General features: G+C 41.7%; 1 protein-coding gene across 2 annotated transcripts in view; it reads right to left on the bottom strand.

Annotated features, from left to right (window-relative positions):
- PLA2R1 (phospholipase A2 receptor 1) overlaps positions 1-14580 on the bottom strand; it is a 94861-nt gene that overhangs the window by 53147 nt on the left and 27134 nt on the right. The window contains exons 13-17 of one of the 2 annotated variants that reach the window (XM_044304937.1): positions 13718-13850; positions 12124-12159; positions 11349-11506; positions 10597-10658; positions 4258-4373 (exon numbers count right to left, since the gene is read on the bottom strand). In XM_044304937.1, the coding sequence (XP_044160872.1) occupies positions 4258-4373; positions 10597-10658; positions 11349-11506; positions 12124-12159; positions 13718-13850 (505 nt within the window). The remainder of the gene's footprint in view (positions 1-4257; positions 4374-10596; positions 10659-11348; positions 11507-12123; positions 12160-13717; positions 13851-14580) is intronic. The other variant, XM_044304938.1, reaches the window with a different exon arrangement.

Here is a 14580-nt window from a genome sequence, read left to right as displayed (position 1 = left end):
GTCCACTAACACCACCACGACCATGTCCACGTCCGCGTCCCTTACTAGATGTTTTTCTCATTGTTATGGTTCACCACAACAACAAATATATTATTTGGCCCAATGTATTGTATTCAAAATCAGCGGGATATAAATTTGAGGCCTAGTATTTAGGCGCTGGGTGACCGGTATGGATTTAGTGACAGAATTAGACTTGGAAATGCACAGAAGCGTGTGTGTGAAGTTATTCTGAATGACCCTATGTGCACCTTCAATATTATATACCCTTTTAGGGATAGATTTCAAATAGCTCTGATATAGCAGAAACCACTAAATTATGAAATTGCTAAATTGGGAATTGTACTTCAACCCAGAACAAAAAATGTGCTTTGACGGACACTAAATATCTTGCCCAGCAACAACAGTACAGCGGTGGGTAACGAGAGATTTAGAGGGATTTAAATTTGAGGCCTAGTATTTAGGCGCTGGGTCACCGGTATGGATTTAGTGACAGAATTAGACTTGGAAATGCACAGAAGCGTGTGTGTGAAGTTATTCTGAATGACCCTATGTGCACCTTCAATATTATATACCCTTTTAGGGATAGATTTCAAATAGCTCTGATATAGCAGAAACCACTAAATTATGAAATTGCTAAATTGGGAATTGTACTTCAACCCAGAACAAAAAATGTGCTTTGACGGACACTAAATATCTTGCCCAGCAACAACAGTACACCGGTGGGTAACGAGAGATTTAGAGGGAATTAAATTTGAGGCCTAGTATTTAGGCGCTGGGTCACCGGTATGGATTTAGTGACAGAATTAGACTTGGAAATACACAGTAGCGGGTGTGTGTGAAGTTATTCTGAATGACCCTATGTGCACCTTCAATATTATATACCCTTTTAGGGATAGATTTCAAATAGCTCTGATATAGCAGAAACCACTAAATTATGAAATTGCTAAATTGGGAATTGTACTTCAACCCAGAACAAAAAATGTGCTTTGACGGACACTAAATATCTTGCCCAGCAACAACAGTACAGCGGTGGGTAACGAGAGATTTAGAGGGATTTAAATTTGAGGCCTAGTATTTAGGCGCTGGGTCACCGGTATGGATTTAGTGACAGAATTAGACTTGGAAATGCACAGAAGCGTGTGTGTGAAGTTATTCTGAATGACCCTATGTGCACCTTCAATATTATATACCCTTTTAGGGATAGATTTCAAATAGCTCTGATATAGCAGAAACCACTAAATTATGAAATTGCTAAATTGGGAATTGTACTTCAACCCAGAACAAAAAATGTGCTTTGACGGACACTAAATATCTTGCCCAGCAACAACAGTACAGCGGTGGGTAACGAGAGATTTAGAGGGATTTAAATTTGAGGCCTAGTATTTAGGCGCTGGGTCACCGGTATGGATTTAGTGACAGAATTAGACTTGGAAATGCACAGAAGCGTGTGTGTGAAGTTATTCTGAATGACCCTATGTGCACCTTCAATATTATATACCCTTTTAGGGATAGATTTCAAATAGCTCTGATATAGCAGAAACCACTAAATTATGAAATTGCTAAATTGGGAATTGTACTTCAACCCAGAACAAAAAATGTGCTTTGACGGACACTAAATATCTTGCCCAGCAACAACAGTACAACGGTGGGTAACGAGAGATTTAGAGGGAATTAAATTTGAGGCCTAGTATTTAGGCGCTGGGTCACCGGTATGGATTTAGTGACAGAATTAGACTTGGAAATACACAGTAGCGGGTGTGTGTGAAGTTATTCTGAATGACCCTATGTGCACCTTCAATATTATATACCCTTTTTGGGATAGATTTCAAATAGCTCTGATATAGCAGGAACCACTAAATTATGAAATTGCTAAATTGGGAATTGTACTTCAACCCAGAACAAAAAATGTGCTTTGACGGGCACTAAATAACTTTCCCAGCTACAACAGGACAACGGTAACGAGAGATTTAGAGGGATTTAAATTTGAGGCCTAGTATTTAGGCGCTGGGTGACAGGTATGGGTTTAGTGACAGAATTAGACTTGGAAATACACAGTAGCGGGTGTGTGTGAAGTTATTCTGAATGACCCTATGTGCACCTTCAATATTATATACCCTTTTTGGGATAGATTTCAAATAGCTCTGATATAGCAGAAACCACTAAATTATGAAATTGCTAAATTGGGAATTGTACTTCAACCCAGAACAAAAAATGTGCTTTGACGGACACTAAATATCTTGCCCAGCAACAACAGTACAGCGGTGGGTAACGAGAGATTTAGAGGGAATTAAATTTGAGGCCTAGTATTTAGGCGCTGGGTCACCGGTATGGATTTAGTGACAGAATTAGACTTGGAAATACACAGTAGCGGGTGTGTGTGAAGTTACTCTGAATGACCCTATGTGCACCTTCAATATTATATACCCTTTTTGGGATAGATTTCAAAGAGCTCTGATATAGCAGGAACCACTAAATTATGAAATTGCTAAATTGAGAATTGTATTTCAACCCAGAACAAGAAATGTGCTTGAACGGACACTAAATAACTCGCCCAGCTACAGCACTAGGGACAGATTTAGCTGGATATAAATTTGAGGCCTAGTATTTAGGCGCTGGGTGACCGGTATGGATTTAGTGACAGAATTAGACTGGGATATGGCCAAAAAATGAACAGACTATTGCTGGTTAAATGCACTTGGTGTGACAGCTTCACCCTGATGTAGGCTTTAGCCAAATAACAACCACACCATTGAGGGTTAAATGCACTTGGTGACAGGCGCAGCTTGCCCCTGATTTTGTATATGGCCAAAAAATGAACAGACTATTGCTGGTTAAATGCACTTGGTGTGACAGCTTCACCCTGATGTAGGCTTTAGCCAAATAACAACCACACCATTGAGGGTTAAATGCACTTGGTGACAGGCGCAGCTTGCCCCTGATTTTGTATATGGCCAAAAAATGAACAGACTATTGCTGGTTAAATGCACTTGGTGTGACAGCTTCACCCTGATGTAGGCTTTAGCCAAAAAACAACCACACCATTGAGGGTTAAATGCACTTGGTGACAGGCGCAGCTTGCCCCTGATTTTGTATATGGCCAAAAAATGAACAGACTATTGCTGGTTAAATGCACTTGGTGTGACAGCTTCACCCTGATGTAGGCTTTAGCCAAAAAACAACCACACCATTGAGGGTTAAATGCACTTGGTCGCAGCTTGTGCTGGCGCACCACAAGACACAAAATGGCCGCCGATCACCCCAGAAAAATGAGACTGACAAACGGTCTGTGCAGCCTAAAAACAGTGAGCAATTGAGGATCAGCAGCTCAATGATCCACAGCTGCAGATCGATCAGTTAATCAAGTCCTTTGGAGGAGTTAATCTGCCTAATCTCGCCCTACTGTCGCAGCCGCAACCTCTCCCTACGCTAATCAGAGCAGAGTGACGGGCGGCGCTATGTGACTCCAGCTTAAATAGAGGCTGGGTCACATGGTGCTCTGGCCAATCACAGCCATGCCAATAGTAGGCATGGCTGTGATGGCCTCTTGGGGCAAGTAGTATGACGCTTGTTGATTGGCTGCTTTGCAGCCTTTCAAAAAGCGCCAAGAAAGCGTCACAAAAGCGCCAAGAAAGCGACGAACACCGAACCCGAACCCGGACTTTTACGAAAATGTCCGGGTTCGGGTCCGTGTCACGGACACCCCAAAATTCGGTACGAACCCGAACTATACAGTTCGAGTTCGCTCATCCCTAGTGATATTATATTTTATCTTTATATACCAATGTAAAACGCTCTTATGATCTTTGGGCATGTTGCCCCTTTATCTGTGATTATGTTTCATTAACATTTCTGTGCAGCAATAAACAGAAATTTGAAAGAAAGCACATACAGTCCAGTAGCTCCGTCCACAGTGTAGTGAATGGCGCTCATCACCAAAGTGCTATAGTAATGGGCTCCATCCACTGGACAAAGCTTTTGTAGTTCCAGTGACAACATTTGGGTGTCAGAGCTACACCCAAACAGCTGATCAGCAGGATACAGGGTGTCTGGCCCCTGCCGATTGGCTAGTGATGGCCTATCTTGAGGATAGGCCATCAGAAAGTAAAATACGGGAAACCCCTTTAATCCCATGCCATACATGTAAGCAAATCCAATTTAAAGCCCAGTGCTAGGTTAAAGGAATTGTGGGTGGTATGAACAAATAAATACACAATACAACTAACTTTGGACATGGAAAATGATGTAACCTGTACAAACCTGTGTCCGATTCTATGTAGGCGCACTGCCGTGCTCCCGCTGTTGTACTGCTGTTGACATCTCTCTGTGCATCTGTTTTCCAGTTACTGTATGTGACAAATGATCCGTCACCCCATCTGCAGCCAAACAGAACTTATGATACTACTGCACATAACTCGTTCAAGATTTCTTAATTTTTGGATTTGTAGAAGACTGTACAAACTGGATGAGGTTTACTTAGCCACATATGCCAGAATTCTGGCTTAAAGGGGTTGTTTAGCCTTAAAGCCCTTGGTCCTAATCTGAGTCCCTCAAGAAAATAAAGACACTTCGTGCCTGTCCGCAGTCCTGCCCCTGCCGTGTTCCCAGCCGCTTTGGCCCCCGCAGGACCATGAAGTGTCTTGGTCCCATGACCACTGCAGCCAATCACAGGCCTCAGCATTCATATTGCCTTGAACTATACATCACTGCCCCTGGATGGTGTGGTTTTAGTTAAAGGGTACAGGTTAGGACCATGGGGGTTGTCTGCTCCAAAGTCAGATAATTTGCACCAAAATATTGGCGGGCCTGCTTTGCACCACATTTATTAATTTGTTTTAGCCCCTTTTTGGGCCTTCCTCAACTAGGTGGTGTGGCTTGTTAGGGAAGGGGCTGGGACTGAAGCACAAATGTGTCAAAATTTTGGTGCAAGCATTCGCCATAAAGTAATTGGCGGTGTAAAGTTAGCAAAAGGTGCATTAAGATGGACCAAATTTATCATCCAGCATCAGCCACTTTAATAAATTAAGCACATGTTTTAGACTGCATAGTCTCACTTTAAGCTGCCTAAATGTTAGGATTAGTAAATCTGCCGAACTGCATCAGTTCTCAGACATTTCCATATTGGTATAAATAATCTAGACAGCAGTCTACAAGATTGTAAATTGGCTCTCTTCAAAGAGGAAGAAAACTACCTCATACCAGCCAAACCAGGGACTTCTCCAAAAGGAAGAAACAGATGCGTGTCTCTTAATTTTGGAAGGGTCTCTGTTTTGCCCGGTATGTAGTAGTTTTGGAGGAGAGCTAATTTACATACATTTTCCCATGGAGCATTGCTTGAAACAATTCTCCATACACTGCTGGATCTCTTCAATGAGGACAAATACCATCCACCCTGAGCAAGTGGGAGCAATACCTCCTCGTAGGTTTGTGTGCATGTCTTTTACCATTTCTAGTCTTTTCAACCTTTGAATTGGTAAATCATATGCAGTCAATGCAGGGTAAGAGGACTCTGTTAATGTATTAAAGGGGTTGTCCCATTACAAACACATGGATGTGTCTGATTGCTGGGGTCTGACCACTGAGGTCCCAGACATTCTCAAAAACAAGGGCTTCATGCTTTGGCATGGCCACACGTTCAGATTTCCTGGAATCCAAAACCAGGAGTGAATTCAAAAAAGTGGAGAAGTCATACCTGTCCTTTTATACTTTCTCTGCTTTTATGATCCAGCCCTGATTTTTGGCTTCCAAAATTGCATCACAAAACCTGACCATGTGCTGCTCCTCCTTTCAAGTCTATGGGGTTGCAAGTCACAGATGAATAAAAGCTCTCTGGTAGTCCAATGGACTTGAAAAAAGCAGTCGTGCGTGTGCGGGACCACTGCTCCACATTTTTAAGATTGGCAGGGGCCCTAGCAATCAGACTCCCGCCAATCAGACACTTATCCTATGAGTGGGGGATTAGTGTTTGTAATGGGACAACCTCTTTAAGAATAGCTGTGGTGCAATTGCATAAGAAACCATGACTGTTGTCACTATTATGGGGGCGCTTGGGCATCTGAAAAAGGGCATGGAACAAAAAATAAATAAAAAGGTAATTCATCTCATTCAGGCTTCACAAAAAATCAGCAAATGGTTCTCAAACAGATTATAGAGAACAATTAGATGCTGATATACTGTGTGTGTGTGTGTATATATATATATATATATATATATATACACACACACACACACGCTAGCACGCAAATGTTTAGGCACCTCAGGTCAAAATTACTGTTACTGTGAACAGTTAAGTAAGTCGAAGATAAAATGATCTACAAATGGCATAAAGTTAAAGATGACACATTCTCTTTGTATTTTACACAAAAACAATGTTTTATTTTCATTTTTTACATTTTCAAATTAACAAAAACTGAAAAGGGCCCGAACCAAACGATTTTGGGCTCACTGCAGGGTTAGTACCTAATAGCACCCCCTTTTGGCAAGTATCACCGCTTTTAAATGTTTTTTGCAGCCAGCGAAGAGTCTTTCAGTTCTTGTTTGCGAGTTTTTCATCCATTCTTCCTTGCCATAGTCTTCCAGTTGTGTGAGATTCCTGGGCCGTCTTGCACACACTGCTCTTTTACGCTGGGTTCACACCTGAGCGTTTTACAGCGCGTTCCTACGCGCTGTAAAACGCACAACAGGCAAGAACCAATGATTCCCTATGGGAAGGGTTCACACCTGGGCGTTTTACAGCGCGTACGATCGCGCTGTAAAACGCCCGACGCTCAAACAAGTACAGGAGCTTTTTTTGGCGCGTTTGACGCGCGTTTGGGCCATAGACTCTTTGGACAACACTGCTGTCAATCACCCAAACGCGCGTCAAACGCGCGTTCACTATTAAAAAAAAACGCGCATAAAACGCGCGACAAAAGCGCGCATAGAAACGCGCGTTTGAGAAACGCCTAGGTGTGAACCCAGCGTTAAGGTGATAGATTTTCAATGATGTTCAGATCAGGGGACTGTGAGGACCATGTATAAAACTTCAAATAGCTTTTTTTTTTTTTTTTATTGTGGATTTTGGGGTGTGTTTAGGATTATTTATTATCCCTTTTGTAGAAGCCATCCATCCGCTTTTCCACTTCAGGTTTTTTACAGTTGGTGTTTGTTATATTTGCTTCCAGAATTTGCTGGAATTTCATTCAGTCCATTTTTCCTTTTCCCAGTGATATGTTCCCCGTGCCATTGGCTGCAACACAAACTGAAAGCACAATAGATCCATCCCCATACTTATTGGTTGGAGAGGTTTTCTTTTCATGAAATTCTGTGCCTTTTTTCTCTCCAAACATACCTTTTATTCATTGTGGCCAAAGAGTTTTTATATTAACCTAATCGGTCCACGGGACTTTATCAGGACTGTTTACATGTTCTTTTGTAAACTTCTGATACTGAACTTTGCAGTGAGGATGCAGGAGAGGGGTTTTCTTCTGATGCTCTTCCAGAAAGGTCATATTTGTGCGGGTGTCTCTGAACATTAAAACAAAATACTACAAATCCAGATTCTTCTAAGGCTTCTTTCACACGAGCGTGGCGGATTGGCTCTGGATTCCTTCTGGGTGCTTTCAATAAAACTCGCACCATTTTGCAAGCAAGTTCAGTCAGTTTTGTCTGCGAGTGCGTTCAGGTGTTCAGTTTTTTTCCGCGCGGGTGCAATGCGTTTTTCACACACGTGATAAAAAACTAAAGGTTTACAAATACAAAACGTTTTTTCACTGAAGCCCCATTCACTTCTATGGGGCCGGGGCTGCGTGAAAAAAACGCAGAATATAGAACATGCTGCGTTTTTAACATAACGCAGAACTGATGCATGGAAAAAAAATGCTCATGTACACAGACCCATTGAAATGAATAGGTCAGTATTCCGTGCAGGTGCTATGCGTTAACGTCACACATTGCACCCACGCAGAAAACTTCCTCGTGTGAAAGGGGCCTAAATCTTCCTGAAGGTCTCTTGCAGTGAAGCGGGAGTTCAGATTTTGCTTTACCAATCCTTTGAGCAGCTGTCTGAAATTTTTCTTGGTCTTCCAGACCTTCTCTTGATCTTCAGTGTTCCTGTTATCTGCCATTTCTTAATTACATTTTAAACTGAGGAAATGGCAACCTGAAAACACTTTGCTATCTTCTTATAGTCTTCTCCTGCTTTGTGTGCCTCAACCATTTTCATTTTCAGAGTGTGCAGCTGCTTAAAAGAACCCATGGCTGCTGTTCTCTGAGACAGAGTTAAGCCTAATTCACACAAACAATACAGATTGGTCCAGGGTGAGGTCAGTGAAACTCGCACTATTTTGCAAGCAAGTTCGGTCAGTTTTGTCTGCAACTGGATGCAATACGTATTTCACTGAAGACCCATTCACTTCTATAGGGCCAGGTCTGCGTGAAAAATTCACAGAATATAAAACGTGCTGCGATCCTCACGCAATGCAAAATTGATGAAATGAATGAGTCAGAATTCAGTGCGGGTGCCTATGCGTTCACTTCACGCATCGCACCTGCGTGTTAAATTTGCTCCTGTAAAAGGGACCTTGGGCCTTATTCACGCATCAGTGTTTTGGTCAGTGATTGTGAGCCAAAGTCAGGATTGGAGCCTCCACAAGGTATAAGGGAAAGATCTGCACCTGGTCTGTGTTTATAGAACCACACCTGGTTTTGGCTCTTGATCACTGATGGAAATTTCTGACCAAAACACTGACGTGTGAATAAAGCTACTTTGACACTAGCGTTCGGGGCTCCGCTTGTGAGTTCCGTTTGAAGGCTCTCACAAGCGGCCCTGAACGGATCCGTCAAGCCCTAATGCATTCTGAGTGGATGCGGATCCGCTCAGAATGCATCAGTATGGCTCCGCTTGGCTTCCGCTCCGCTCAGCAGGCGGAAACCCGAATGCTGCTTGCAGCATTCGGGTGTCCACCTGGCCGTGCGGAGGCAAACGGATCCGTCCAGAGTTACAATGGAAGTCAATGGGGACGGATCCGTTTGAAGGTGACACAATATGGTGCAATTTTCAAACGCATCTGCCACCAATTTACACTTAGACTTTTTTCTGAAATATAATGCAAACGGTTCTGTAATGAACGGATACCATTGTTTGCATTATAGGAGCGGATCCGTCTGTACAGACACTAGACGGATCCGCTCCGAACTCAAGTGTGAAAGTAGCCTAAGACATTAGAGGAGTCTGGTTATTTATAAGCTTTGAAATTTGCATCTCCTGGCCTTTTTTAACGATGATTATGAACAAGACTTAACCCTAACAGGCTATTTAAGGTCTGAGACCTCGGTCAAAGTTATGAGAGCTCAAATCTCCTAGGGTTCCCATACTTTTGCAAAGTACTCCTTTCCTTTTTAAACTCTAAAATTTTACAGAACCAAAATAATACACTGATATTGCTTAAAATGTAAAAAATTGTGTTTTATCTTTTAAACGGTGTATTACATGGGCAGATTTTCTGCCCGATGATCGCTAACGATTGTTAACTGGCAATGTAATACTGCCACTGAAATATTGTATTGTCCTATCTCAATCTGACGCTGGCAAACCATTGTACAGCATGGGGACAAGTGATGGCATGTTAATCGCTCCTTTCCACTTTGCTGAGGAGATCGCTGCATGTAATAGCAGCAGTCTCCTCCGCTAACAAGCAGACAATTGCTGGGAAGGAATGCTTCCCTCCTGACAATCATCTGTCTGAAAGGGGCACCCTTAAAGGGGTTCTCCGGGAATTAAGAAAATGAAAATACTTTAATATTATTTTATTATAAATATATTCCCAAATATCTTTCATTAGTTATAATGGCTCGTTTTGTCCGGGGAGCAATTGTTAGGAGAAATAAAATAGCTGTCGTCCTATTAGTGCACACAAAACCTGTCCTAATTACACAGGAGGACAAGTTAAAGAGCTGCGCCATCTTCCTCCCCTACTTGTCAGGGATTATGATCCTGAATACAGTTTAATATGATCTTCAGATGAATCTCTGTAGGAATGGTGTTCATGAGGAGACATGAAGTACAGAGAGGAGGTGGGGATGTAGATAATGAGCAGCAGCACTTGTATGCAGTCTCCATTACCACAGTCTGTCCTGTATGTGCTCTCAGTACTTCATGTCTCCTCATGAACTCCATTCCTACAGAGATTCAGCTGAAGATCTTATCATCTGTATTTAGGATCATAATCGCTGACAAACAGAGCAGAGAGGAGGATGAGGAAGCTCTTTACCTCAGTGTTTTAAAGTAACTTGTCCTGCTGTGTGATTGGGACAGGTTTTGTGTGTACTGATAGGACGGCGGCCATTTTATTGCTCCTAATTGCTCCCCAGACGAAATGAACCATTATAGCTAATGAAATGTATTTGGGAATATATTTATACGATAGTAGTAATTATTTTCATTTTCTTAATTCCCAGAGAAGCCCTTTAACTTCATGCTTTTTGGAGATCATTTCGCCTTCAACTTGCTCAACTGCTCACTGGATTTTGACAAGGGGTACCAAAATTTTGCATGCCACTCTGTGTGTGTAAAATATATATATATATATAGAATTTTTTTTATTTTTTATCATTAGATACCTTTGGAGTCCATCATTTTCATTTTCCAGTCCAATCCACCATTTCTGTTTCTCTTTAGATATCTGTAATGCACAGTATAGTCATGCTTACTATATATTTGTCTCGTGGTCTCAAAATCGTTTTTGTAGTTGATGGTCCATGTTTTATCTCCTGACTTTGTAGGGGAAAATTATGTACAGATCACAGGGTCCATAGCCAATGATAAGTTTGAGATTTCAAGGTCCCCCATTATTTCTTTCATTTTCCTATGTTTTTATACTAAGATATAATCTTTCAATGACCATTTAAAAAAAAAAAAAAAAAAAAAAAATACAAAGAAGTTAAAACTAAAGTTCCAAAAATAAATGAAGGGGTTGTCCGGTTTAGTCACATACCCTTCAAGCAGATGTGACTGCTGAGGCCAGTGACTGTGATTCTATTTAGTCTCTGGGAGATCCTAGCAACACTTATTTAATTTTCCCTGCTGCATTTCCCTTTGCTATAGGGCAAATTAATTATTACACAGTCTCCATTTAAATCAGTGGGCAGTGAATGTAATGCACAAGTCTGTTGGGTCCTCCAGAGCAAGAGGAGATCTCTGCAGCTGCTCTCAACTGTGGCTACTAAATGTGACCTTTGAAATTAGGAGCCCCATTTAGCTTAGAATTTCCTAATGGGGAATTTTAAAATTGTTTTTCTAGACAATTCCATCCACTTTATTATTATTATTATATTTTATTTTACTTAATCTTATTTGTATAACATCCTATTACCTTTTTTATTCTCCGATGTATGAAAGCTTGCTCCTCCTCAGTAAGTATGGAGGTTATTCCACTTTGCATCATGTCACAGATAAACCTCGCTACATCAAAATGAGCATTTATATCATAGAAGCAATAATTATGTCCATGATGGAAAACCCATGGAATATCTAATACAAAGAGGGGGAAAAAAGCTATTTGATACATTTTGTATTATAATGTAACTATCAATTCAGTAAATAAAGAGCAATACAGTAAGAAAAATAATTAAGGTATGTGCATTTGCGTTTAATAAGGCTAATCCTGTAGATACCCGACAGTTTCAAAGCGGATCATTCCTTTTTTCTTTTTTTGGGCTATATGGATGTCAAATCTGTATAAACTTATAGTACTGATTTTCCATTGACAACAATGGCAAGTGCTTTTTATAAATGCATTCCATGCAGATTTCAGTGCAGAATATGCAACAAAATCTGTAAAAAAAATAAAATAATAATAAAAAGAAATTTGTTTGCACATACTTTTACATTACTAAATTTAGAACTAAGAATATACACACAGTGTAAAGTATATACATTGATTGATTGCAGGGAAACCAATTACATCTAATAGCTGACACCCAGTTGTCAGCTTCATTTTGGGGGACCCTTTTAACAAAATGTACTGTCCAAAGAGGACAATTCCTTTAAAGGGGAGCACTTAAGATGCATCAGGTATGCACTAGATATCTGGAAACTAGCAAGCACAGAAATGCAGTAGAATATAAATAGTATTTTGCCAACCAGACCTTGAATATGCCAATCCGGGGTCTTGGGGATCACTCCTGAGAAAAGTAAATGTTATATTATGATTTATTTTGTGTGTACATGAAGTGAAACACCAAAACAAAACTTGCTGCGATGGTGTCATCACTGCCACTTCACCCTTTTTATACCAAGAGGAGGATAGGGATGGACAACGAAGGATTTGGCTACACGGCGATATGCGTCACAGAAAGGTCGCACGACACAAAATACGTGCAACTTCCTGTCGTGCAACTATTTTAGAAATGTGATTTGGCTGTGAAAACACAGCTGCTCACAGGCGAGCTGTATGTCGTGCACGATTTCCTTTAAAGTTAATGGAGGAAAATCTGACCCAACTGGATTGTTTGTGAAGTTGCAGCATGTTGCTACACCAATGCCAATCATTATGTGAAATGTCTACAGACTTTGTAGCTGCACGACACATGTCGCCAGGGGTGGACTGGAAACTTAGTGGCCCTGGAAAAAATAAAAATAAATAAGTGGCCCTATTTTGTTGGCAGGTCCAAATTAACAGAAGGCGGGGCAACACAAGTAGGTGGGGTCACCAGTACCATAGTGCAAAATACCATCCCAGCAGAACCAAATAACACAGTGTAGCACAATATTCTGCCACAAATGCTGGCCCTCTGTGGTGGCCATCAATAGTTACCATCTTCTGTCCTCCTCCTCCTCCCAAAAAAAAATATATCAAGCAGTGGGCCGGGTACGTGAGTACCTGATTCTCACAGCGTTAATTACTGTTGAGAGCTTATTATGTACCCGGTCAGCAGCCGATAGGAGGACTTGAGTGGCCTCCTGGGGCATCAGCCCATTGGGAAATTTACTGTAGGGTCTATGGCCTAATCCGCCCCTGCATGTCGCTGTGTAGCCCTATCCTAAAAGTATGTTTGATATATGGTTCATATCAGCAGTGGCAAGGGCGAATGTACTGATGGACTCCACCCAGTGTCAGACTAGGATGCCTAGGGCCCACCAGTAAAATGTATGTTGGGCGCCCACTGTATAGATACATTAAAATATTTCCTGCTCAAACAGCAGCAAGATGCTACCAGGTGATTGAATATGGGGGTCCCTGCAGTAACTTTGAGAAGGTAGGTCCTGGGGAAGGAGGATACTGACTAGCGTTTCTCTATACCTAGAAGTCATCTCAGCTCTGATCGTGTCTATAATAATAAACTGGGGAGTTTCTTTAATAATCTATCAATTTTTTTCTATGAACATAGGCTGGTTGAGGTGCTGTACATTGTATGTATGTAGTGCAGTAAGTGTACTATGTCATGTGCTACTTGTGCAGGGGGTGGGAGACTAGCGGCCCACCTTGCTCAGGGGCCCACTGGGGGATTCACCTGACTCCACCCAAAGCTTCTTTGTGGAGGTTTTATTCCCAAGCAATTCCCAATGCTTTGCATTTCTTTTCACGCAAACACCACAGAGACCAATTAAATTTTGCAATGAAAATGGTAAGAAGTAAAATTAATACTAATAATATAGTGAAATATACGTTATACTGAAATATATTTTATATTTATGACATTTTATATTATTTTGAAATATATTATTAAATGGGTATATCACCTTTTGGAATTTTGCAGATCCACTCTTCTTGTGTGTTGCAATTTAATGGCATTAACTGCTTATCCGCCCCGTATGCCGCACAGCACATTGAGACATCACTGGGATATGCATCATGCCAAAATGATGACACAACCTGCAACAAGTGAATTCATGTGCATTAAAGGCAATCTCGGGGCTATTAATATTGATGACCTATCCTCAGGATAGGTAATCGATATCAGATCGGCAGGGGGTCCAACACCTGGCACCCTCGCCAATCAGCTGTATGAAAAGAAGGCACGCTGTGTGCACGTGCTGTCTCCTGTCTCTCTTCCTGCTATGTCCATGGCAAACAGCAAGAGAGACAGGAGACAGCATGCACGCGCGGAGCGTGCTTTCTCTTCATACAGCTGATCGGCGAGGGTGCCAGGTGTTGCACCCCTGTCAATCTGATATTTATGACCTAACCTGAGGATAAATCATCAATGGTAAAAGCATAGAAAATGTATTTAATTCATTAGAGAACAATAATCATTTCACTAAATTAAGAAGATAAAGATGCCGTCACGGGAATAAAGATAGAGCGGAGGTGCACCCCCTGAGCTGCCACCCGGTCCCCTGTCCCTGCCTACTTGCACCACCCGCCCTAAGTGACGGAGCGCAACTGGGAAACAGTCCCTAACCTACTAAGTGCAAGCAGAGAGAAAGAGACAGCAGGGAAGCGGACAGCCACTGAGAAGTAACACTAAGCAGACAAGAGGTAGAACAAAACGGAAGGCGAGGCGGGTCAACTAGCCGAGGTCAGTCCAGGAGGTCACGTCAGAACAAGGGAAGAGGCAAAGACAAATCCGTAAGCAAGCCAAGGTCAAAATCGTCAAGGTACA

This window comes from Bufo gargarizans, chromosome 8 (assembly GCF_014858855.1).
Source record: "Bufo gargarizans isolate SCDJY-AF-19 chromosome 8, ASM1485885v1, whole genome shotgun sequence".
In the NCBI taxonomy this organism is placed as follows: domain Eukaryota; kingdom Metazoa; phylum Chordata; class Amphibia; order Anura; family Bufonidae; genus Bufo; species Bufo gargarizans.
Note: the sequence above shows the minus strand (reverse complement) of the source record. Positions and strands in the feature narration are given on the sequence as shown.